Source organism: Mytilus edulis, chromosome 4 (genome assembly GCF_963676685.1).
Source record: "Mytilus edulis chromosome 4, xbMytEdul2.2, whole genome shotgun sequence".
Taxonomy (NCBI): domain Eukaryota; kingdom Metazoa; phylum Mollusca; class Bivalvia; order Mytilida; family Mytilidae; genus Mytilus; species Mytilus edulis.
The window spans coordinates 34,719,345-34,747,017 of NC_092347.1; the positions used below are offsets into that span (position 1 = coordinate 34,719,345).

The 27,673-nt window shown below is 31.5% G+C and overlaps 3 protein-coding genes and 1 non-coding gene across 5 annotated transcripts in view; 3 read left to right on the forward strand and 1 right to left on the reverse strand.

Annotated features, from left to right (window-relative positions):
• Nucleotides 1–3,121: 3,121 nt before the first annotated feature.
• On the forward strand, nt 3,122–14,357 carry LOC139519550 (large ribosomal subunit protein uL4-like). Of its 2 annotated transcripts, XM_071311718.1 has the most exons (10): nt 3,122–3,245; nt 4,941–5,115; nt 5,590–5,835; nt 6,294–6,418; nt 7,153–7,282; nt 11,672–11,828; nt 12,274–12,357; nt 12,734–12,896; nt 13,409–13,426; nt 14,212–14,357. In XM_071311718.1, the coding sequence occupies exons 1-10, from the start codon at nt 3,243–3,245 to the stop codon at nt 14,287–14,289; spliced, it is 1,179 nt and encodes a 392-aa protein (XP_071167819.1). In that variant the 5' UTR covers nt 3,122–3,242; the 3' UTR covers nt 14,290–14,357. The 2 variants fall into 2 exon arrangements, with proteins under 2 accessions (XP_071167819.1, XP_071167820.1); XM_071311719.1 differs by lacking the exon at nt 13,409–13,426.
• Nucleotides 7,499–7,568, forward strand: LOC139522155 (small nucleolar RNA SNORD18). The gene has a single exon (XR_011664330.1). It is a non-coding gene; the product is annotated as a small nucleolar RNA SNORD18 (small nucleolar RNA).
• Nucleotides 14,358–20,345: 5,988 nt separating the features above from the next.
• LOC139519552 (membrane protein FAM174A-like) lies at nt 20,346–26,464 on the reverse strand. The gene is made up of 3 exons (XM_071311720.1): nt 26,066–26,464; nt 24,333–24,481; nt 20,346–22,983 (listed from the first exon to the last, which is right to left on the reverse strand). The coding sequence occupies exons 1-2, from the start codon at nt 26,368–26,370 to the stop codon at nt 24,340–24,342; spliced, it is 447 nt and encodes a 148-aa protein (XP_071167821.1). The 5' UTR covers nt 26,371–26,464; the 3' UTR covers nt 20,346–22,983; nt 24,333–24,339.
• Nucleotides 26,465–26,620: 156 nt separating this feature from the next.
• Nucleotides 26,621–27,673, forward strand: part of LOC139519553 (CST complex subunit CTC1-like) — a 43,516-nt gene continuing 42,463 nt past the window's right edge. Inside the window, exon 1 of the mRNA XM_071311721.1 lies at nt 26,621–26,753. The gene's annotated coding sequence lies outside the window, so the exon portion shown is untranslated. The remainder of the gene's footprint in view (nt 26,754–27,673) is intronic.

The following is a 27,673-nucleotide window of genomic DNA, read 5'->3' on the forward strand; positions in this document are numbered from 1 at the left end:
ATGAATCAATTCACACCTGAGACTACTATAACACATATGTGTTATAGTAGTCTCAGATCACACAGTGTTAAAGTTGGTTAATTGTTAAGTACCGACATGGGAGCAAATTTACCATGAAGGAATCTCTCATTGTCAAATTTGTCAATACTATTCCAGTATCAGTGACATTAAAAAAAATATCATATTATATACAGCTCTTGTTTTATATAATTATGCAGAGATAACACAACTGCTTTTTATATGATCTATACTGAAAAACTCATATCCCGCAGTCACAAACTTTTTCGTGCGGAACCAAGGTTATATCCACATGATATAATTTAAAGTTCAATAGACTGAGACGGTTTCCAAAGTACCTGTATACTAAATAGCTAGAGGGAAGAAGGATATTTCATTAAAATTAGCTAACTTTCAATCTCTGACCATAGAAAATTTTCTAATCCTTCCTGGTAAAATCCTATTTTTACATCTGTTACATTATGATTTATTATAGTAAACAACACACTATGACAATTTTATATGACTATGATTCCTCCTGCAAATATTTTATAAAATGTTCCTGGTATTTCAGACCAAAATTTTAATTTAGTGTAATCACGATTGTTCCCGTTTACTGAAAATTTATCACAACATGTGTCGCTTGTGGAGCAGGAATAAATTATCCTTCCTGATCACATGAGTTCATTCTGGGATTTTGGTGGGTTTCGTATTGCTCAATCTTCAGATTTCTGCTAAGTGTTTTGTAGACTATTGTTTGACTTTTCCTCGATTCCCTTTTCTGACAATTAAGCCGGAGTGTGACAGTGTTTATTCAATTTATGCTTTTGTTTTTTTCTATGACACCTTCTCCGTCTTATTGATGAATTCTATAATCTTACTGTAAAAATTTTGGTTACATCGTACGTCTGATCAACAACACTCGTACATTTTTAAAAGAAAGTAACCAAAGATCCTCCTCACTGCAATGCGATTTGAGTCATAAAGGAAATGAATCACAGATTACTTTTCCTAATTCTTTCTGACATGTAAAGCTTTAGAAGACTAGCGATATTATGGTATCTTCCGCGGGCTCCACATCCATACAAGCGATATTTTGGTATCTTCCGCGGGCTCCCCATCCATGACATCCATACATAGATAAACCAGACATGAATACAAACGACTATGCATACAATCAGAGGGTAAAAATGAAAGAAGGAAAAAACACCGATAGGATGAAATGTCATGCACAGGACGAAAAATTACAAACGAATTGTTTAGTTAACTTTTTGAATGTATAAAAGTTTTTATTTCTTCTTCAAAAATCACCTTTATAAAACAAATGCAAATTTATATGCAGAGATAAGATATATTAGAAAATTTATGAAATTGTTTTTAACTATGTTTAAACAAAAATTGTATCATAGTTTTCATCATCATAAAGTATCTTTAAAAAACTGAACTTGTCATGTTTCTTATACATAATTTGATTTAATATCAAGATTTGATCTTTGATTATTTTTTATATGTGTGTGATATGACTATAACACACATATGTGGTATAGTTTCAATGATACCACAATTCTAAGTTCTATCTTACTCCTTTTCGGCTAGACAAGGATTTATAATTTATAATATAATTTGTTCTTGGGCTAGACAATTTAGATCTTTTATATCAGTAAGGAAGAATATATGTATCCCCATTTCGTGTACATATTTAAAGATTGAGAATGAAAATGAGGAATGTGTCAAAAAGACAACAACCATCGAGATGACTTCTGAAGACTGCGGCCGAGGCCGATATAAACGTAATTTAAACTAGGAATAGATTGTGAGCACGTGCAATTGAATTTTTATATGTCTGTTGATATTATGTTAGAGGTTAAAATATATGTTAATCATCGCTGTAACATGTTTAAATACATGATTTTTTATGATTGCCCCGGAAATAGTGAACCGCAAACAGTCCAACCTGTTTAACCAGGAACATATATTTTAACTATATAACGTAAGGGTACCCAAATTGCACCGAGTACCCAAATTGCACCTATTTAGAAAAAATAGCAACAGAAATCCTACAAGATTTCCTAGAGACTAATCACTTAGTATTTTTATGATTTGATACTATGCACGTCTTTTAACATAGGTAAACATATTCAGATATACACAAAACGTTCACAGTGTTTATCAACAGATGGACTGTTTACTGAAAAAGCAAAATGTACGAAAACGTCATCATGCGACGTCATCAAAGCGTCATCTTCTTAAAATTAGCAAATACAATATATTATAAGTATCCATTTCGTAAAATATGAAGAATAAGCATGGACTAATATCCACTTGTTCAAAATATTTGAAGAAATTAAACAAAAGCTCGGTTATTAGACTTTTGACGATGTGAATTTAACGGCATGGATGCAATTTGGGTACTCCTCATTACAGAATCATGGATAGTTTGGAGGTTGATTCAAACCCATTTTTTTATGACTCAAAATGGATTCAAAATTAAATTGGTGTACCTATACAATAAAGAAGGATAGGGCTACAAAATAAACACAGTATGGACATTTTTTTCTTGATCATAAAAAAACGTAGGTGAAAAAACTGTCAAAATAGGTGCAATTTGGGTACCGTCACGTTACTATTCCCAGGTTTAACTTTCATTGATGACATTCTTTGTCTTAAAATAATTGAACTGACGTATAGTACATGTGTAACCCATATCCAGCTAAGGGGTTCAATTGAAGTTCACATTAATACGGGTTCACATAAAATTGAATTATAGACTTGCAAGTTCATTTATGAGCTTATATTGACAAATTGATGAATAGAATAGAATAGAATAGAATATCTTTTATTTCCATAAGAGGTACCCCGCTCAAGGGGCATAGTGCATATATATGACAATATAAAGTTACAATTTACACTGTTCAAAATCAGTACAATAAAGCAGAACCACAAAACAGTATGCTAAAGTTAGCATGGTTGGACATTATAAATATTGCGAGTTATTGTGTAGACGATGTTTAGTAAAGCATCGCTATCCTATAATATCATCATTGGCAACTGAGGGGATATGCAGAGCCAGTTTTGAATAAAAACATCTTTACTTTTACGAAGATAGTTGTTTAATGCTGTATTCCTTATTATTTTGGTTATTAGTTGCACGGGAAAATAGTCCCGAAGATATCCATCCGCATCCTTTTACACGTTATCTCGAGCAGAGCGACCACGTTTTTCTGCTCTCACAAATATTATTAAGCATGGTACGAAAACTTTATATTTAACATGATAACATTAACTTGTTGGTCTAAAATGTCAAAATAGTCTTCATTTAAACGCAATATACTAATCGATCTCTTCAAATTCCTGTAATAAAGGACACCGGCATGAATTCATAAAAAAGGGGGGATATACATCGTATCGGGTCACATCGTCCTCATTCAATTGACCATATTTGCAATAAACATGCAACTGTTCAGGAGTTATTGTATATGATACACAGTCATCCATCTTGACCATACATTATATTGCAGAGTGTTCTGTAGGTGAACCATATGGAATTTTGACCGTTACTTTTATTTTGATATCCAATTTTTGCAATATTAGGTTATTATGTCCCTAACCTGTTATTTGATGTTTATAAAAGTTTTGATATTGAAAACTATTTTTTATACTTGATTAAGATTATAAAACACATTGCCCTACAAGTAGTGAAGTATAAGGGTTCAAGTGATTCATACATTTATTGTTATATTTAGCCTTTTTAGAGTAGTCCATTTGCCAATTCGCCGTTTCAGAATCTAATGCATCCTGGGTAATATTTTCAAAAGCGTACACCAAAGCATTTTGATTGGTTTAAAACGTTATAAACAATGGAAATTAAACTAATGACGTAACGTTATTTTCACTTTGGGGTACGAACAATGAAATTACCCATGATGCTTTAGATTCTGAAACGGCGAATTACTGCTTTGATTTTGTTTTAGCACCCTTTTTAAGCTTCCCTTTGTTAATCGTAGACTGGTTCTATATCGCCATTTATCGGACAAAATTTGGTTTTGTCAATGCTATATCGGACAAAATTCGCTTTTGTCAATGCAAAGCATGATCAGATGAAAAGTATCTAATTTTTCATGAATAATAACTTTTGGTTACAAAAATACAATGTATATTTTAACTATACAACAAATTAATATAAGCAGATAAGAAAAACATAAATATTACATTTATACGCACAGGATAATTTGCTCTTTCCCCTTGCCCAAGACCACAATTAATGACCCTGCTTTTCGTTCTCCACGAATATAGTTCCTTTTAATTAGAGTGTATTTTTCCATAATTTTTTTCATTTCCCTTCCTCACTCATTTCTTAGAGTTTTTGGGGTGGAAATGAAAGAAGAGAGGTGAATTAAATTTTTGAATGTTGTATTTAAACTGATTTTGATATAGAATGAGTGATTATGCCAAGTGCAAAAAGGTAATAATTACATCTCTTGACTTGTCAATAGGGGTATGGATGTGTATTGGCTAAATTTGTAAAAGTGATTGCTTCAATCTTTCTGAATTTTGGATATATATTTGGACTAGTACTATACATTACACACACTAAAAAATTGACAAAAGTGCATGTTGCAATTTTTTTTAAGGATACAAAACGTTATAAGGAACTGATGAGGAATTAATTGTGATCTGTGACTTAAGCTCTCCATTGTCAATAAAAATTTGTCCCTCACAAGGGAGACAACAAAAAAAGAGGTCTCTAATTACAGGGTCAATTATGGGAGTTGGTAAATAGACTATTGGTTTATCATATTATGATAAGATGCATGTGTTTGAAATTTAGCTTTACTCACTTTACTGTGTTTAATATTGTAGAAGGGATTATTAACTGGTATGGCATTGTTTTAATCTATTTATGTTGTATACGATATGAATGCAATACTTGCTTGTTATTTTAGGCTGCCGCAGCGAGACCATTGATATCGGTGTACGGTGAGAAGGGGGATGCATCGGGAACAAATGTCACCCTTCCAGCTGTCTTCAGAGCACCAATCAGACCAGACATTGTCACCTTTGTACATGCACAAATGAGATTCAACTCCAGACAGCCATATGCTGTTAGTGAGAAAGCTGGTAAGGGTTAATTAATTAGATGCATCTTCCAAGAATAAATATCAATTGTAAAAAATAAAACCTCAAAGACTAATCAAATAAGTCAGTTTTGCAAAACGTTCCATTTGAAGACTTTGTGAAGGTTCCAGTTGAAAAGAATTATCAAAGCTATTTTGGATATCTGTTTAGAAATGTCTATTTAAAATTGAAAATTTGGAATTGATTGTTAACATGAATTTTCAAATATTTCATGTGTAGAAAGCTGAAAGATTTGTAATGACTTCTTTCTATAATTAATATAAGCCAAGATATAAAGTTATAAACATTTATTTTTTCATGCAAGAAAAATGTTTTGTTTCCGATATATATATAACAGGTATATATCCTTATTCTCAAATACCTTCTGCACATCTTTGGTACAGAGATTAATACATAGGACTTTAAAAGTGGAGAAAATGTAACATTTTTAATATATAAATATCTTGTATAATTTAGGTCACCAGACTTCAGCTGAATCTTGGGGAACTGGAAGAGCTGTAGCTCGTATTCCCAGAGTCAGAGGAGGTGGTACTCACAGATCTGGACAGGGAGCTTTTGGAAACATGTGTCGTGGAGGTCGTATGTTTGCACCAACAAAAACATGGAGAAGATGGCACCGTAAAATAAACACTAACCAAAAAAGATACGCTATCTGCTCAGCCATTGCTGCCACTGGAGTACCTGCTCTTGTTATGTCCAAAGGTAATGTTATCCTTGAGGGTATTCTTTCTTTTATGCACTAAATGCAGATGCTATTATTGCCCTAAAAATCTTAATATATTAAAGATTACAAATTCATTTTACTTTACACATACCAATGAAATTTGTGGATGGAAATAATATAATATTACCATACTAAAAGTATCAATCGAAAAAAGCCATCCATTTGACAGGCACAGCTTTGATAAGAAAAAGTTGGTGGCAGTCAACTGTGTAAGTGTTCAATACATAATCATGGTAGTTTATATCTATAATGCTAGAACTATTTGAATGTTTTCACTGCAGTATAAAACCTACAAAACTTATCAGAACGAAACTTAGTGACATAAGATTGATCCAGCAACATTCTTGAAAAGAAGTTTATATCAGCATGGTACGAAGCCAAACTTTTATAATATGTGATCATAGGAGGGAGAATTTAATCTGTATTTATTCTGTAGGACACAAAATTGAGGAGATTCCAGAGGTCCCATTGGTGGTCAGTGACAAAGTTGAAGAATACAAGAAAACAAAAGAGGCTGTTGCACTACTTAAAAAAGTTAAAGCCTGGAATGATATACAGAAGGTAACTTCTAGAGTGACAATCTTAATTTTGTTTGTCTATATCTTTTTCTAGCATGATAATTATTAACAGTATAGAAATTTACATAAAGAAGGAAATATGTTTCTTGGGTCATATTGATGTATAATCTAAATTATAACTATAACCATAACATAAATTAAACCATTTAAGGCAACCGTCGTGAAGATTTTAAAAATTACATCTTCACGACAATATCTAGGTTTAGTGTCTGAACAGTTGCTTTATGGCAGTTTGCTCTGAAGTGATTTTTTTTTTGCTTTTGTAAGAATTACAATTGAAATATGTATATTAAAATGTTTTCAAATAAACCACTAAAGAATATGTAGAATATTTTTTATAAAGTAACATGTTTTGGTGCCAAATTTTGGTCATTTGGCCAAATAAAAAAGTATGTGTGGTTCCAGTTATATCTGAAAAAAAGTTGGGGTAGGTAGGTAAGGATTTCTTTTTATTTTATGTTTTTTTTTTTACATTGAGTCTATGGGAGCAACATTCTGACTTTAACAGTGCTTAATGAAAAGACAATAAAATCTATAGGGTAGGCTGTTTTTGAGGCGAAAAATTAGGGAAGGTAGGGTTACTGGAACCACACATATATTTTTATTTGGCCTTGAATTGTACTTTATCATTATAAGTCATTTTGTATTCCCTCTTTACTTATTTCATAAATTATATAATTCTTTCTGTTGACAAACTTGGGAATTATTTATTAATAGGTCTTAAACTCCAAAAGATTCAGAGCAGGCAAAGGTAAAATGAGGAACAGAAGAAGAATAATGAAAAGAGGACCCTTAATAATTTATAATAAAGACAATGGAATTTCCAGAGCTTTTAGAAATATACCAGGTAAATTTTGAAAAAGTGATATAGATTTAAGAACTTGTAGATGTATCATGGCAAAGTTGATCACCTGCCAATATACACTGGTTGAAGAATTGAACAAAATTAGTAATACTATGATGACAGGTTAAATAGTCCATATTTCTGAAGCTGATGGACTCTAAATATATAGCTATTTGTTGATGAATGTTAAATATCTTCATATATTCTCCTTACTATTTAGTGGAATGATGATATGCCTTGGTCCGTGTTTCTGATAAACTAGTGACGTTATACAGGCTTCACTGACCACAAAATTAGTACAGATAAATATTTATAAGTGAAATATTTTATGGAAGAAAGCATTATTCAATATTTTAAAATTTAATATATGCGAAATTAGTTGTGAATCCCTATTAAAAGACAATATTATTGCTTAAGATAACAATTTTCATAGATGATAGGTCTTTTAGTACTAAGTAAATTGTATTCAATTCTTTGTCTATTCATGTCCTAAAAATATATTGATATGCATTTCATATTTGTTTGTAAGTTTACTCTACTGTCAGATAAGATTGGAAGAATTTTACCAGTGATAACTTTTATATTGTCTCCCAGCAATCAGTATCAAATTTAATCCAAAACACATTAATCTTACACAGGTGTCCCTGAATCATTCATACTTCATAAGATTATTGGTCATTTGGGTTAATTACTTAAAATTAATCTTTACCTTATATGCAAACATCAAATAATGGAATTCTGTGCATTCAATCAGTGATTGATTATTGAAATACTATGGGGATTTTTAATGGGTATGATGATTAGCCTTTGGTCCGTGTTTCTGATTGAACAATGACTTTACATAGGCTGGACTGACCACTTTACTTCAACATGCTGTTTTGTCTGTACTGCATTGAATCTTATATTGTGACCCCAAGCCTTTGTAAAATATTTCTTCAAAACCTTCTCTGGTTAGATACCTGTAAAATGGTTGTAATCACACTGAGACTGGTGGACAACATACTTGTGTCCTGTCGCCCTGAACTGAATATGAATGAGTGGATGATCTTAAGCTTGTCTACTCTGATGCTTTAAAATAGCATTGGATTATTTTGGGAATGATGATTAGCCTTTGGTCCGTGTTTCTGATTGAACAATGACTTTACATAGGCTTGACTGACCACTTTACTTCAACATGCTGTTTTGTCTATACTGCATTGAATCTTATATTTTGACCTCAAGCCCTTGAAAAATATTTCTTTAAAAACTGTCTCCAGTTAGATACCTATAATGCAAGACTGAGACTGGTGGACAGCATACTTATGTCCTGTTACCAAAAAATGAATATGAATGAGTGGATGATCTTAAACTTGTATATTCTGATGCTCAGCAATGGATTTTTTGGGAATGATGATTAGCCTTTGGTCCGTGTTTCTGATTGAACAATGACTTTACATAGGCTTGACTGACCTCAAACCCTTGGAAGTATTTTTTCAAAACCTGTCTCTGGTTACATGAAGATACCTATTATGTGAGATGATTATATTCATACTGAGACTGGTGGACAGCATACTTATGTCCTGTAACCCTAAAATGAATACGAACGAGATGAGGATCTTCAACTTGTATATTCTGATGCTTAGCAATGGATTTTTTGGGAATGATGATTAGCCTTTGGTCCGTGTTTCTGATTGAACAATGACTTTACATAGGCTTGACTGACCACTTGTGCTACAATGCCCGTGTTGGATTTAAATCTGGTATTGTGACATTAAACTCTTGGGAACTATTTCTTTTAATTTATCTCATGATAGATGCTTGATATATATAAGGTCCAGTTGATGTAGAATAATGGTGGTAAATTTACATGCAGACACCCTGATAAAATCGTGTGTCCTTAAAGCAAACCTTAGAAGATCCAACATGCAGAGGCTGGCCTGACAGCATACTAGTATTTTGATAACCAATAAAAATGAATGTATTACCTGAAACTTGTGCATATATTCCCAGGGATCAAAACTTCTCTGATGAATAGAAAAGGATTGATATGGGTATGATGATTAGCCTTTGGTTCGTGTTTCTGATTGAACAATGACTTTTCATAGGCTGGACTGACCACTGGCACTTAGCTTCAGTACCTGTTGCCCTTTGTTGATAATACTGAATCTTGTACCTTGACTTGAAACCCTTGGAAACTTATTATTTTAACATTTGGGTCATCATAGATTCCTTTTTATGCAGACATTATACCTATATCATGTATATATACCTATATATAGAATACAATAATTGTAAACTAATTTATTGAGACAGGCTCCTCAGCATAATGGTGTCTTGACCAATAAAAGTTCAAAAATGCAAAAATGTCCTGATTACCAAAAAAAGATCTGATTGAGTGAATGAATTTAAACTTTTTGTATGTTCTTCATGTTCTTAGAATACAAGATTTATCTAAAAGAAAAATGCCTTGCTATGGAATTTTATGGGGATGATGATTAGCCTTTGGTCCGTGTTTCTGATTTAACACTGACTTTACATAGGCTTGACTGACCTGGCACTTTGCTTCAGTGCTTGATTAGTTGATCACACAATGAATCTTGTATATTGACCTTAAACCCTGGGAAATTGTTTCTTAAAAATGTGTGCCATCATAGAAGTCTTTTTTAAGTAAAATGTCTTATTATACCTATACATAATATAATCTACTTAGTAAATTAGCTTGTAGAGACATGCCCAACAGCCTACTGTTGTCTTGAGCAATAAAATACTTGAAATTCCAAAATGTCCTGATAACCAATAGAAGATCTGATCGAGTGGATGAATTTAAACTTATTGTATGTTCTTCATGTTCTTAGAATACAAGATTAATCAGATAGCTAAATGCTTAGATTTGGATTTTTTTGGGGAGGATGATTAGCCTTTGGTCCGTGTTTCTGATTGAACAATGACTTTACATAGACTGAACTGACCACTTTGCTACATCATCTGTTTTCTAAATCATCTTATAATTGTGCCATGTAAGCAATCTCTGGGCTTCAGTGCTCACAAGATTTTTGGATATTTGATGATCATTTCTTTTATGTTTCTGATTAAACTTTGACTAAACTTTGACTTAACATGGGTATCATTTACCATATTTGTACCATAAGATAACCAATAAAAGTGTTGATTTTTTGTAACTCTGCATATTTCATAAATAGAATATCATTCTGATAACCAAATACTTGGACATAAAATGTTATGGGAATGATGATTAGCCTTTGGTCCGTGTTTCTGATTGAACAATGACTTTACATAGGCTGGACTGACCACTTTTCTTCAAAGTTCTGTTTTGTCTATACCATATTGAATCTTGTATTATGATATTAAAACTTGTAAAATATATGGGTCATGGTCAGGGGTCGAATTTAAGCTTTTTAGTGTACTGGCCAGCAGGACCAGTGGAATTTAGATCTACTGGTCCGGCTAAAAATTTACTGGTCCTGCAAAAATGACATTCATTTGATAACCACTAAAAGATATGACAGATGTTTAGTTTTATTTTTCTCAGCTGCTTTCCTCTTCTTTATTTAAAAAATAGCACCCCCAATACCCTAAAAATAATTTCTCAGGTTTATTTTTTTGTAAACAAACCGAGATAGATATGCAATCATTGATTTTAATGAAAAATTTCTACTGGTCCAACACAAATTCTACTGGTCTCGGACCACCGGACCAGCGCCAATTTCGACCCCTGGTCATGGTAGAAACTTGTTTGAATAAATGATCATTCTGATAATTAAATCCATAGCAATGGATTTTTTTTGGGAATGATGATTAGCCTTTGGTCCGTGTTTCTGATTGAACTATGACTTTACATAGGCTTGACTGACCACTTTGCTTCAAGGTCTATTTTGTCTATACAGATTTGTACCACATTGAATCTTTTATTGTGACATTAAAATGTCTGAAATAATAACTTAAATAAATTTCTCTCATAGTAGATATCTATTGTGTAGAATTTCCTGTCATACACGTACAAGTGTTGTAAATAAACATGCTTGGTAAGTCTACAGACTAGACAGCATAACCAATTAAATTTCTATTTGAAAAGATGGTTCTAAAATTTTTGAATATTCTTAGAATACATGATTTATTTACATACATAACAAAGTGCTTAGCAATGGAATATTTTGGGAATGATGATTAGCCTTGGTCCGTGTTTCTGATTAAACAATGACTTTACATAGGCTCGACTGACCAATTTGTCTTTGCTAGCAATAATTTAAGATACTGTATTATATCCATAGCTGTTTCAGTTGTTTCATCAAATAATTCATTGTCAGCCCAAGGATTGTTTGAGGATATGCCCATGATATACCCAATAATACATCTGTTGACAGGTATCATATAAATGTACTTTTACCATTTCAGGAATAACATTGATTAATGTGCAAGCATTAAACCTTTTAAAAATAGCCCCTGGAGGTCATGTTGGTCGATTCTGTATTTGGACTGAATCAGCATTTTCCAGATTAGATAAATTGTATGGTACATGGAGAAAAGTTTCACAAGAAAAATCAGGTTACAAGTAAGTTTTTGATTATAAAAAAAAAGATTTCAAGTTTGTAAATGTTTTTGGACAGATGCACACAAAAGAATGTCTAGTTAAAATATTTTTTGATTATTTTGTATTTGACTTGGTAGGACATTAATATGCGTTTCTATGTACTGTATTGGATTGGAAGACAAATCAAAAAGTGTAGGAATGCTGGGATAAATAGAAATGTGTTAATTAATTTCAGAATGATAAATGAATTCTTTGATATATGCAAATTGATTTTTTTAGGAAGGATACATATATATATAGAGTTAATATGTACTGTCGAAAATGATGAGCTGCCATTGGTCCGTGTTTATGACATCTTGTGATCAAATATTGGCTTCACTGACATGACTTGTTATTGACATATTTATATCTTTGTTTTAATTTGAAATTTGAGTTGTTTAATGTATTATTTGTTGTTATGTTGCAGTTTACCTATGCATAAAATGACCACAACAGATTTATCAAGATTATTGAAGAGTGATGAAATACAGGCAGCTATTAGGGCACCAAGGTAAGTTATATTCATATTGAAGAGTGACGAAAAATTAAAAGTAAAACTTGTGTATAGTTATGACACAGCTTCTAAATTCCATGAATCTAAATTCATGTCTACATGCATATATGTTCTATTGTAGGATAAATAATTTGTCAAATGGTCAGCAAAAAGCTGGAGGAAATGAAAGTCATGATCTTTCTAAATGTTATGTGTAAATGCTTTCAATTGTGAATATCACTTTCAGTGATTTTTCTTTCAGGGTCCTAGATTTTACTCAGTAAAAATGTCTTCTTTATCGGTATTAGATTGTTAAACATCTTAAGATATAAAATTTATTTAATTCTTGGTTTTATTTTGTATTGATCATTGCAATTGTGTTTTATTTTTGCAGACGTACTGAAAATAAAAGAAGAGTATTAAAGAAAAATCCACTGAAGAACCAACGTGTAATGATTCGTCTTAATCCATATGCTAAAGTTATGAATAAAGCTGCTAAAGATATAGAAAGAAAAAGGAGAGATAAAAGACTTGGAGTAGTTAACGAGAAGCGAGGAGTAAGTATAAATTCTGATAAATTGGGAAAAAAACGACATAAGAGGAAGACTAGTCGTACATTGACATTGTCCTTTGGGCTTTCATTGAAAGTTTTCTTATTTGCAATTCAACCACAACTTGTTGATACTTATTAGGTTTTTAATAAGTACCTAAAGCAATGGTTGAAAAAGTATGAACTGGGAAGTCATGACTTTGAAAGATTTTGTTTCAAATTGGTATTTATAAAAGGAGATTGATTGTCCCTTTCAAGTTCTTGTTTTAACAAGGTTGGGGTATAGATATGATTCTGTAAACTGAAATCCATTTATACAAGATTTATACACTATACAAATAGCTGAGCAATTTTAATTTTAAGATGAAAATTATTAATTTATGAGAATGTTGTTTAAACAACAATCAGTCTGTGTTCTTTGTTCAGATTAGTTACTTTAAAACCTTTTCTTATTGGTCACAAAAATACAGTGAATTTTATTGGTAAAAGGAAGTACTCACCTATAATATTGACTTTCAGATAAAAGTAGAAAAGAAGGTAGTCATGTTCTATAATAATTTAAATATTTATTTAAACTTTTAAGTTATTTTTGGTTTGTCTTATTCTACAGGGTAGTCAGGTTCTTTTATAACTTTTTCTTTTTATTTAAACATAAATTGTTTTTTGTTTGACTTATTTTACAGTTGAAATTTTGATCAACTCATATTTTATTCATTTCTTTAAAATCCCTCCCACCCATTTCCCTTTAGCTATATTTTTATGGTAAAGGAGCAGTGAATGAACCTTTCTTTTCATTTGTTACTCGTAGTATTTTTAGTTTGTATACATTTATTTATCGTCTGATAATTATTTCAGGAAAAGGTATTATTTGTTATGGATGATCTATATTATTACATGTTTTATCAGTTGGGTATAATTTGTGACATATGTATGACTAAATCAGCATTTTTTTGGATTTTAATTTTGTAAATCATTTTACAACCATCCAACATATGGATTATTTGTCCTTTAGATTGAACACAATAACTGCTGGGGAAGTTTGCAGTTTATCAAATATTGTATTTGTAATAGGGATCTTTTTGTCAATTTTATAATATTTCAAGGCGATGAAGGTCCCAAAAAAGTTGACATTTCAGTGATTTCTTGTGCTTCATGCCTATTAAATACATATCCCTTTCTGGTGCTAATTTCAGTACACTTTTCAACAATCCTTTATGCATAATACTTCATTCACAGTTACCAGGTTATAGCATTTTATGATGCTGGATTACATTGACAATTGTGTATTCTTGTATTGTAATGATGTTTTTTGTTGCTTTTAGATTAAAGATCCATCCAAGGTTAAAAAGAAGCCAGCAGCCAAAGGAAAGCCTGCAGCTAAAGGAAAGGCCAAAAAATAGAACCTAAAGTGACATTTTACAGGCTTTACTAGTGCTACTGATAAAATAAATTCAGTCTCTGATCACAATACTTCTTACTTTTAAGCCAAACTTGTACCACCACTACCAGAAATGGCAGTATGTTCTGCATTTTCCTTCTCTGCCTCTATATCCATCTGTAAATTTTTGTTCCATTGTTTTATGGATGATTTGATGTTGGTCTGGAGTCTTGCTTGATAAATTATTTTTATGGACAGTCTCTTGTTTGACAATAATTTGAAATTGAATTGGTATGGAATTTTTATTCCCTGGATAAAAGACTAGGCTATGCTAGTTGACTTGATGCTTTGCCTTTGAAACATATTCATGGAATCTAGGCTTCCAAAACGGTCATATATTCCGGTCATTTGTATAATGTCCGGTAAAAGACCGGCTGGGCAAAGCATGAAACGGTCATATACTTTTTAGTTTTCTAGGCTTTTTCGGTCATTTTATACACGATCTTTTTGACCCAACCTTTTGCCATAAACATCAACACATTTCCGGTCATAAATGTGACATGATGATTAATTACTATCAAAACAACACCTAATCCAACACTTTCTAATTTTAATCAAGGCTAATTAGTAGTTGGACAGCTGAAATCTACCTGTTCAGGTGACAGGTGAACTATGTTCAGTACCGGACATCGTATAAATTGATCGGTCTATTCACATTTTTTGTTCTTACTTTTCAGCGGTTTGTTTCTTATTGATTCAGTCCAAAAGATTAAAATTATTAAAAATTAGTTTATCAACATGATTTGATGAAAAATTTAAAAAGGTTTTAAATGAAAAATCGTCAGAACTACGTCGTATGAACTAGAACATGTGTGCGCATGTGCACAGGTGGGAAATTTAATTATGCATCCTACATTTCTTCAAAAATGCTAAAATTATCATTGATACCTGTATCTAACGTTCATTTCAAGCATTTTGTTGAAGAAATAACGCGGAAAGAGCTTCTTCACTCAGTCGTGCTTTGTAAACATTCACGGATTTTACGTATCCGTTTATGGTCCATGTTTTACCATTGTCAAGTCAACATCCGGTTAGAACAATGTGAAAACGAAACTAAAGATTTGATAATGTCATTTTGCACAAATAAAAAGTCTAAGGCAGATATGAGCATGCTAATGTGCACACTTTGAATGATGCACTGCCAATTTAACAATTTCATCCGAACATCAAATTCATATCATATCAAAGTAAAGTTTAAAATCGGTTTTTTTTATGTAATGTCAATCATTGGAATGGCCATCTGATTACCATAATTGCCTTTTGTGACTAAGTCTTAAGGAACTAAAATCGGAATCAGATATGAAATGTCTGGCTGGCTCAAATATTTTTTGGAAGCCCTGCATGGAATGTATATTTTAAAAGCCTCTTGATTGATTTTAGAAATTCTGTTTGAAAAAGACCAATAAAGCTATTTCTTGATTAAGCATCTCTGAAGCCATCAGGCTATGTAGTAAAACTGAACTTGGGCAGTGATACTGCTATTAATTTTATGGTAAACCTGTATTCCATTTATTGGATGAAGTAACATCACAAAAAATGTGTCCTCAAAGAAATAAATTGCTACAAATATACATATAGGGAAGTTAGATAAGTACCTGCATGTAAATTACCTTAACATCAGCACATTAGTTCTGTACATCAGTATTTAGTATTTTGTCAGTTGTTTTTCTTTTCATTAAAATGAAAGGAGATACAAGGTAACCTTCAATTAGACTTAGCTTGTTGCCCCATTTTATCATAATAAAAATACATGTATGGAGATTTGGTATGATTGCCTACCAAAGATGAAAGGACAAGGATTATAAAAATCTACAGGACCTGCAACAAGCTTTTAAACAAAAAACCTAACTATGCAGAGACATAAGCTATTATAACTGGCCAATTAATCACTGCACTGCAATAATTCCTGGCTCATTTTTGTGTTGCCTCAGCAAATTATAATCGAGGCCAGACTTCTGTTAAGTGTTTTATGGTTGTCCAATTTGTTTGAAGTTATGATTTGATATACGGTATGCTGAACCACTTGTAGAAACTCAAATAATGTTATAGAATTGTATTGGCTTGGCTTTGACATTACTCATTTTCATGGAGTAGGCTGTCCTGTTTCATGTATATGGATCTAGATGTGTCTTAGGACATCAAAAGTTGTGCAACTACATACCTGATAGCATTCACTTACCTTTAGAAGTTAAACTTAAACTGACATTTATCTACCACAAACATCACAGAAAAAAGGACATTCGAGTCCTGCCTACACAACTTCAGCTAGACAAATTTTTTTTACAGATGTGAAAAAATAAGGCCACTGAAGATGACCAGCTGAAATTTCTAGACACGAACAATTAACCTTCAAAATGACAGACAGACCTGTTCACCTGACAATCATTCTATGCAACACATGTAGTTAACATATTGCTTATAGTATCCAAGATGAAGAAAATAGACTTAACCAAGAAACTGAACATTGACCAATGAACCATGAAAATGAGGTCATAGTAAGATAAACCTAGCCATAAAGTGACATGTACACCTTTCAATAATTCCAGACCAAATTGGGGCAAAAATGGACACAATGTTTAATACCACAAGTAGAAGGTTTGGATTCATTTTAAGAGCTATGGGGGCAACAGTTTCGGAATTAAAGGCCAAAAACAAGCATTTTTCAAGTTTCCAGACAATAACTTGTGTTTAAGTGTATGGATCTCTCTGAAATTGTACTACAAGGTTCCATACTACAAAGGAAAGGTGGGGACTGAGTTTTGGGTTTTTGCTCCAAGGGGGGTTTCAAAAAGTGGGGGTGGAGGGATTTTCCCCCCAAGTTTTTTAAGAGATTCATATTTTTTTTCAAAACTTTTCAAATTTCAAAATTTTTTGAAAAGTTTCAAGAAGAAATCTTCAATTGCACAATAGATTTGTAAGAACTTTGACCACATTTTTTGTGTCGGAAATATATATTATGTCAAAAATTTGATCACAATCCAAATTCTGACAGTTCTAAGCTTGAATATTGTGTCCAAATTTGTCCCAACGGGTCAGGGTTCAAACTTTGCAGACGCGTCAGTCTGTTTTTGTGCAATACACTATGCTGTTGCGTATTGCCCCCCTCCCTCCTTAAATATTTCTTAATCAGCATTTTTTTAAATAGTAACTTCTAAAAATAAATTGGCAGCTAATCACCTCAAGACAATGCAACATTTCTTTATACATAATTTAAAAGCAGTGTAAGGAGGTAGTCCAAATTTATAATTTGTACTTTTTTTTTAATTGTTCATTAACAAGGAAACCCTTGTTTTCCCCCTTATTCCTAAACGGTATGAGCCATAACCCCCCAAAGCCAAACCTAACCATCCCTTTGTGGTATGGAAACTTGTGGTATATTTTCAGAGAGATCCATACAACATTCCACAAGTTATTGTCTGGAAACTAGAAAATGCTTATTTGGACCCTTTTTTGGCCTCTAATTCTTAAACTTTTGGGACCATAACCCTCAAAATCAATCTCAACTTTGCTTTTGTGGTTTTAAACCTTGTGTTTAAATTTCATAGATTTCTATTAACTTTTACTAAAGATATTATCTGGAAACCAAGTGTCTTCAAACAACGATGACTTTATACCAATATACGACATGGTCAGATGAACCATGTCTGGCTGGCATGTGGACCTTATATGGAACGCACATACCAAATATATAGTTATCCTATTACTCATTACCTGTATAAGTGAGGAACTCTCATGGTTGATTAATTAAATTAATGTTTGCTAATAACATCAATTGGCAAATATTTTAAGCATGTTCAGAACAAGGAAAAAAAATGACGAAGTCTACAGGTTAACACTTTTCATCTGTGACTAAAACCATGTAAATGAGGTTTTGGACAATGGACAAGAAAAGCAAGAAATGATAGACATATATTTTAAATATTTATTATACAAAACAACTGAAGCTATAATTAACTTTATATTATAAATTGTCCAGATGTTAAAAAATAAGATAAACTAATCATTTTAAAGGTATCATTTAATTTTTAATATCCATAAACAAATGATTTTGTTGTAATTCTGTAAAATGAAAGTATAACTTATAGTCTTTGCAAGTACCAGACATGACTTCTGAGATGAGAAGGCATAGGGAAAAAAACGGGAAAAAACATGCTCCATTTAAAATTTTTAAAAGTTATAAATTATTTCTTCGTCTTCACTGTTACTTTAAAAGTAACCTCATCCTTAAATCTTTTTCTCTATTTCTAAATAGTTAAGTGTACCAAGCACAAGTGAAAATTCAGCTGCTATTTGTCACATATTGTGTAATTATAAATATATTGATAAACCAGTCAAAATTTAAAATAATTTTAATCCTATTCTAAACAGTGTAACCTGATTCTTTATAATGGATAACTTTAAATCCTTCAACAGCTTGGCCTGAGGCTTACTTTTGTATGTACATGTATCTTTCCCAAAATCTCTGTATGAATAATTTTTTTTTTAATCGTTTCATTCTATTTAATCTTTAAATCTAACATCTGTTTATCTTCTTAATTTTAAAATACAGGTATCTTGCATTTTAGCAGAATATGTAGACTATAAAAGGAGGAAGTTTTGTATATCCTGGATAGAAACTATTAAAAATGAAAATTAAACCATAATAAGTCCAAATTTCTGATTATTTTAAAGTCAGTCATTGAAAAATAACAAGAGACATCAACACATAAACACAAATAAAAAGAATAAGTATTCCTTTGTATACTAATGAATAAATAGAAAGGATAAAAGATAATCAATCCACTGATGTACTTTTAAGTGATTAAAGGTAATTGGAAAATGGTCTAGTAATTTCAAGTAATACTGAAAGATGAAATCTATTAAATTATGCATTCATTGTCCTTGAATAAAAATTTAAAAGACACAAAACTGTCTGAAAAGGGTTTGTTGGTTTAATTTCAATACCGTAATACGTTAAGTCAACAAGTACCTTATCAACAGGTACCCCTTTTAATATTATGAAACTTGTAAGCCACAAAAATTTATCCCCCCATTGCTAAGGGAGCTACCATTTGATTTTTATGGGGGGGGCTAGGATGAAATTTGAAAAAAATAGGCAGGACAGGAGTTTTGAGTAAAAAAAAAGGCAGGATGAGACACTTGCAAAAAAAAAAAGTCAGGACGACAATTTAGGTAAAAAAAAGTCAGGATAAACTACAAAAAAAAGGCAGGACCGAACAGAGTGAAAAATAAAAAGGCAGGACAGAGATTACAGCTAAAAAAAAATGCAGGACAAAATTTTTCATCCTAGCCCCCCCATAAAAATCAAATGGTAGCTCCCTAAGTTTTTATACAAACCCTTTAAATTGTCACCCCATGAAAATTCATTATTCAACAGTAATGCAAAGACAGTATTGATAAAAAAAAAAAGAAGAAAATCTCAGATTGTATACAATGAAGTAACTAAACATAAAAAAAATTCAAAAAGTATTTACATAAAACCCATTGTAACTTTACAAAAATATTCTCTTTAGTTACAGTACATTACTGTAAATGCAGAAATTATTGTGTGGCCTGTATTATTGCAAATAAAACGACTGGATGAGACTGAGTATCGCAATAATAAGAACTTGCATTTGGATATAGGATACATTCATCTGTATGCAGATTTTATTGAAATTGCAATAAAAAATTTGCATATTTGTTTATTTATCAAAAATTGTAATAATATATAATTACAATAATTTCTGAATTTACAGTATTTCCCTATATTGCACATGTGATTTGTATATCAATACATAATATTATGATTATCAATTATACTTCTTCATAAAACTAATAATTGAGGGGCCTGATGGGTTATTTGCATTTTTCGTGATCCGTTTTTCTACAGATTTTTTTTTTTTTAAATTTTCGGGATCCTTGATATGGAAATTTATTTTCTGTGATTCGTGATTGACAAAACATCAACTCATGAATCATGATGAGACCCCCCCCCCCCCCATCAGGCCCCTCATAATTATGCAGCATATCATCTACTTTCCAACTGAGTATCTACTTCATGTAGCTTGTAATATAAACAGCACCTGCTCATGCTTAGATTAAAAATAAAGCACCTGTAACTTAACTGCAGGTTCAAAAGCATGTAAATCATAAATATTTTTAAAATGCACACATAGTATGAAAAAATGTGTTTGTGTCCAAAAAGCCTAAAATAACATGTAACTAATCTCTTTTTAAAATTAATTTTTTACTTTGTTTTCTTCTTTCAAGGACACCAGCCATTTGATTTAATACATTATACATAATATGCTACTTAATGGACCAAAACTGACTAAAATGTTCATTACAATTTACTAGTAAACTAATGGTTTGGTGGGGGTGACTCAAAAGTCTGACCATTTGAATAATAGGCAGATTTGGCAGGGGTGAAAGATTTGCATTCCATATGCTTACTGAAATTTTTGTGAAAATAAGCAGTAAATCAAATGTTAGCAAAATACATTGGACTGACAAATTAGAAATTTTTCATAATCAAAAGGAAGCATATATATTTTTACCAATTCCAACATTGAACAACAATATAGATTAAAAGGCAACCATTCCAGCATACTAAAGTCTGTGTAGGTTATCTAAAGAATGCCTTAAATTTGAAAGTTAAAGTACAAATACTCTAAAAACAACAAGATTTTTTTCAAAAAGGAAGCTTTTTCTTCTAACTGAAAATAAGAATAAAATACAAATATAACAATTTTAAACCTTTAAACAAAAGATTCACAATCACCTCTTTTTTTAAAGCTACAACATTAATATATAAACATATCTTAATTTGTCATATGTCTTTAAACTGTACAACACTTGTACTCAAGTTGTAGTCATATATACATGTACAATGTATATGCAATAGTCTATTTGCCAATCCTATTATTGACTTTGTTACTAGAGATCCATTTGCACAAGTTGTTTCCCTTTAATATGAGGGACACATCTTCATAGGCAAAGTACAGAAAACAGAGAGCAAATTTATCTGTGTGTAAGCTGTAAATTTTCTAAATCTTTTGATAACAGTTAATCTTTTGTAAAAACTTTTGATATAAATAGTAATTTTTCAATGAAAATTGCTTAAACAGCTATATTTCACTTTAAAAATGTGCAGTGGCAACCGCTTAGTTTTTCATGTTTAGAAACAAATTATTAGGAAAGGGTACGACGAACCTGTGTTAAAAGTTTGTAATAACAGAATCAAATCTGTAATTGGCAAATAGACTTTCATAATTGTATAAGTAACAATTCATCTAGAACAAGTTTTACTATACATATGTATTAGGCACTATAAAACAACCCTGCATTCATAATTTATATATTTTCTTTTACAAACCTCACCTATTATGATGTAAAAGAGGTACATGTACATGTATCTACACATAATTCTAATAGTTAAATGACATATGAAAATGGAATTCTTCAAAGAGCATGCACCTACCACATAATAGTCATACTGATTACATGTATATAACAATGGATTTCATGATCTTATATATAAACAACAGCACTGTCAATGAAAAATAAATACCAATAATGAGAATGACTAACAATTGACATTGCTTGTCATGTATTGATGAAAAAAATAAGTATACTCAAATCAACTGTTCAAATCACTTTTAACACTTTGCTCATTATCAAATATTCTGGATTTAAAATCTCAGCATATAGTATACTTTATACCAAAATAAACAGAATCTCTTAAGATCACAATTAAAATACCAATTTTGGCTATGATTACTTAAATGAGGAATTGTAAATTATTTTTTTTTTAGTACAAAACTAGGTTAGAAGCAGATTGTTTCAATTACTCTTGTTTAAATTCTTAGTTTTATGTGGCCCTTACAAATAATAAAAAAACCAAGAAACATGATAATCATTTCTATACACTCCTCATAATAAATTACATTTACATGAATTTGAGTATTTATATATAAAAGTATTCAAGCTAAGAGTAGAGATCTATAATCACAAAATGTATACTTAGTTCATATAAAATGTCTTTTCCAATATATAAAATGAAAAATTCTCAAAAATGTACCAGTCTTCCATAAATCTGCCTCACTATGAAAAAGACATTACCCCCTATACAAGACAAACAGACAAGGTAATAACGTATCTTTAAAAACCTCTATCGGATAATTTTGCATTGTTTCAAATGATTGAGAGGATATTTTTTTCTGGTATCATGATCTTATTGGCATGCAATAAGGTATTTACTAACAAGCTTAAGAATTATCAATCACAAATTGAATAGAATTTGAACAATCAATATACATAGATTATATTGTGACTGTTTTTGTTGTCAGAAAACATGACAATATTGCAGAGTTTGGAAGACTGGTGAAAAAATGCAATATTTAGCATATAAGAAATTAAAGGAAATGAATCTAGTGAATCTAAATGCTGATCATAAGCTTTGATTATAAATATGCATTAAAATTAAGAGATAAATTACACTCACTACACAGTGTAAAGCACCATAAATTCTCAACTGATTTTACATTAATATCTTAAGTAACCTGTTTTGTTTACATGAAATTCTTAGATAGTACACATTTTATTTATATGTTCAGTCATATTCACATGATGTTTTCTTCTTGTCTTTATGGAATGTGAGCATTTTGAATTCAATCTGAAAAGTAAATAACTTATTAATGGAGGCAATACTTATATATTTGATTATAATAATACTTTGTATAATCTTTGTTTATGTCCTAACTGGAGATACATTTTTCACGAATCCTTGAATTTCTGGACACAAACTTTATGTGAATCTTTTACTCTACTGAGTCTACTCTTTTAAAAAATTTCTTTGACATTTCATTTTCATGATTGTTTAAAATCCAATACATTGTATAAAACTTATCTACTAATGGCTGGCAGTTATATGATTGGTATAAAAGTAATAAATGCACTACATCCAATATGTAAGTATAATAATACAATAATCAGTATTTAAAATTTGTTTTATACCAATACTGATATCAATGAATTTCTTACAACTGGTCAGTTCCATTTTAGTTTGTGAAGATTTTTTTTAAACAATATAAAAATAAATTAGCTGGAACTTAGCCTCAGGTAAACTACATTGTAATATAACATTACATGAAGTAGACTGTTTCACCAGGACAGCTTGATCTATGTACTTAATCAGGTGTAACAGAATGCTCCAAGACAGTTTGGGTACATGTAATTGACCAAGTGAAATAGTTTGCTCTAGGTACTTGACCAGGTGCTGATCAGGTGCAACATATTGCTTAAAAGATACTTAAGTGTAACATATTGCTTTAGATATTTGAACAGGTGCAACAGTTTGTACTTGACTAGGTGTGACAGCTTGCTCTAGGTCCTTGGTCAAAAATGTTGGTCAGGGGAAATATAAGTTTTACAGTTTCAAATAACCTTCAAAAAGTTATAGTTCTATTTTCATGCAACTGTCATTTTGATAAGTCTGGCTTCATTTGCTTTAACAGTTTAGTAAATGACCCCAGCCTTTACAATAGATGGAATATCATGGCAAAAGATGTAATGGTAAAGTGACACAAAACGCACCAAACATTACATGTATTTACCATTCAATCCTAATGATTTACTGCCTGTTTACCTAAGATGGTGGGGTAGTTGAATGGGGGGTTGTTGTTGTTGTGAACTGTTTTCGCCAAAATCGAGGTGTTGTTAACATGTTTACGGACCCCCTATAGCCCCCCTGCAGAGATGAACAAATAATGAATTCAAAATGCAACTTAATTTCAATACTGCAAATCATTTTAGAAAATACATGTAGGTAAATGTACTATGTAAATGGTAATGCCTTTCAAATACAGTTTAAAAGAACAACAGACCTACAGACCTACATCAGTGAGTGTAGATCAAAGTAAACAATTTATGTCTTGTTTCACATTATACACATGTAACATCATGATTTTACACAGGTAAGCCATAATATTATGGGTACTACATGTACATGTATATCATACTTACAAGATTATTATTTCTTCCGACTATTCATTTCATACACTGTCATATCTTCATCATCATCATCATCCTGGTCCAGTGGCGCCATCTCCATATCAGTTCCTCTTGCTGTAATCAATCCATATTTTCTTGATTTACTTCTTTTCCTTCTTATTCTAAAAAAAAAAAATAAGCCTTTATAAGGAAGTATAATTTATGATTCATTTAAAACTGTCATAAATACAGATGAAATGCATTGAAATGTTTAGACAGCTTAAAACAGTATAAGTATTTGCTAGTCATGGGATATACCGCATGACTCTCTAAATGTCCCAATTGTCCGACTACAATTTCTTTAGTCCAATATTCATGAAATTTAATTGTAAAATTCACCCAAATAGCATGAATAGCCAGCTCGTTTGATATTAAAACATTAAATGTCAAACATTTAAAGTTTGTGATAATAAAATGATCTGGACTGACGTTTAAGGAACCCAGTTATAGACAGTTATAGTAATCGCCCTGATTACATGTTCACCCTAGGTTCGTTCGCACTGAGTTTGTTCGCTCTGATAGTTCGTTCGCCCTGGGTTCGTTCGCCCTATATTCATTTATGATATGTATATGTTACATTAATGAACGATATATAAATATATACATTGAAATTTATTGAAATTTATGTATATCTATTAAAAGTTAAATACAGAATATTTGCCAAATTTATATTAATTAAATAAAATTCTTGGCTGCATTGTTACACTTTATTTTATAATTACTTGAATTTCCTAGTAATGTAATAACATACAGATACAAACTTAGTTCTCAATCATAGGCCGATCCAGGGGGTGGGGGGGACCTGCGAAAAATTTGGTTGATTATATAGTGAATCACTGAAGCATGACTGGAGAGGGCCCCCTCTTAGGTCAGTCAGCACCCCCCCCCCCTCTTATGAAAAGTTCTGGATCAGCCACTGCCAATACCTTGAAGTCACACTATCTTGTATACTATACTAAAAAAATAAAATCAGGGCGAACAGAAACTAGGGCAAACCAGAATCAGGGTGGACGGACCCGGATTCTTTATACATGTACATGAAGCTACATGTATGCTGTATGGGCTTGTTAGCTGTACGGTGACCTATACTATTATTTTCTGTGTCATTTGGAATCTTGTGAAGAGTTGTCTCATTGCCTTGGCAATCATACCAAATCTTCTTTTTTTATATTGGACTGTCATTTAAAGAACTTTGATATTGCAAATGTATATGTACAAGTACACATTGTATTGTAACGGGAGTGGAAGTTTCCACTGGCTTCGTTTTCCCGTTGTCTACCCAAGTTCTGGGATATTGGACAAACTATGTAAAACAACGTAAATATAAACAAGATGTTTATTTTAAAGACATGTATATGGTTGAACATAAGTTTACATAAATAAATATACGCTGGTGGCTAGTCTACTTGTATAAATAAAGGTTCCATATTTGCAAGCCAAAGTATGAGCGTCTGCTCATTTCAAATCCTTAGTGTAGACTGCCCTGAACCCGGTGAGTGACGTCATACTTAAAGTTCCTATGGACGAGCCCAGCCGGGCACGTGCCAGAACAGGAAGTCCCGACAAGGATAATTTCATGGCTGGTCTCGGAAGAAAGAGTTACGGAACTATAAGTAATTCTAAAGTTAACCAATTTCCCCAAATAAATAGAATATAGACAAGTAAACAAAGTGACCACCATTACAGTATTTATAAACATTACAAACCTCAAAGCCCTAACAACAAAATAGACTATCACTATTGATGTTACTGCTAAAAGAACATAAAAGGCTCTCATCAACATTGGTTTGTTGTTAAACATATGTAATAAACTGCCATCTGATTTGTCTTTTGTACAATTTGTTCCTGTGCATTCTCCTGTTGAATTTGTTTCGGAAGGTTTCAGACTGGTTGCAATGGTATTATTTACATCATTTTGTCCTTCTGGTTTCCCATTTACCACATTAAAATGACAAACAATAACGACTAGTGTCATGAAATACAGAAACGTTTGGAATTTTCCTGGAAGCATTTTCTTCTAACAAAACTAAAATCTGGCAAAATGCGTCAAATCAACTTGTACACATCACGTTTGCTTAATGGAAGGTAGAGTATAAAGACATCCCGAAAGGAAATAAATTGAGTTCCGAAAAAAATTACGACAACTTTATAATCTAAAAAATTATTAAAAATAAGAAAGCATAATTAAATCAATAATTTCACTTTATTTAGTTATTAAAGTTTTTTTATTATTGTTATTCTTAATTTTTTTAAATTTTTTTACTACTTTTTACCACAAAGCGCGGGAAAACAAAAAACAAAACAACAACAATCCTTTAATGTTCCAAATTTCCACTTTGTACAATGTTAATGATAACAAGGACATATAACTCGTAAATAGTAGCTAGTTCAAAGGTTGGCACAATCACCCAACATACCTGATGTTGCCTTGTTATCTTTGTAAACATTTTGCACTAACTTATTTTGAAAAATAAATTTACAAATTACATCACATAAAATTATTTGGTAGATTATCATGTTGGCAAATCATTTACTACAAGCTGATCTGCAAGATGATGAAAATTTTAATTGTTCACTTGTTCAAATATGTCGTGTATCTATTTTCGTATTGAAATATTCCAGATGTAACCTCAACACTGAAGAGGGGGGTGGCAATACCTTTTAATGTTAACCTTTTTTGGCCTTTTTCAAGTTGTTGTTAACTGTTAATTGAGAGAAATTTAAACTGCTAACTGTTTTTAACCCACTGTGTTAACTTTTATCAGCATTTTTGCATTTGTTGTTAACTGTTTCTTCCAAAATCGAGGTGTTGTTAACATGTTAACGGACTCCCTATTGCCCCCCCTCCCTAATTGAAAGCAAAGAGCATGATCCTGCATTCAAAATCTTCTTAATCTCTGAGACTGGAACCCTTTGTTTTACAAAGCATTGCTTTAGATGACTTAAATGACATACCTGCTCCTGAAACCTTCAAAGAGGGAGATCTCACCCTCAGCTATGACAGAAAATTTTTGCATGAAAGACACTTTCATGTTAAATTTATGACCTGTTTACATATTCTTCTACAAAACAACCAATAAGACATGTAAGAGTAAATAAATATACTTTATTTCTTTAACTGATTTTTATTAATAATTAATAATTTTGTGGTTGTCGTTTGTTTCTGTGTCAAATTTTTTTAATTTTTATTTTTTGTACTTGCAATGTAGATTAGGTTGTTAGTTTTCCCTTAGTCATTTCTGGGCAAATTTTAACTGATTATGCATTATGGGCTTTCCTCATTGTTGGAGGCCATACAGTGACTTAATACATGT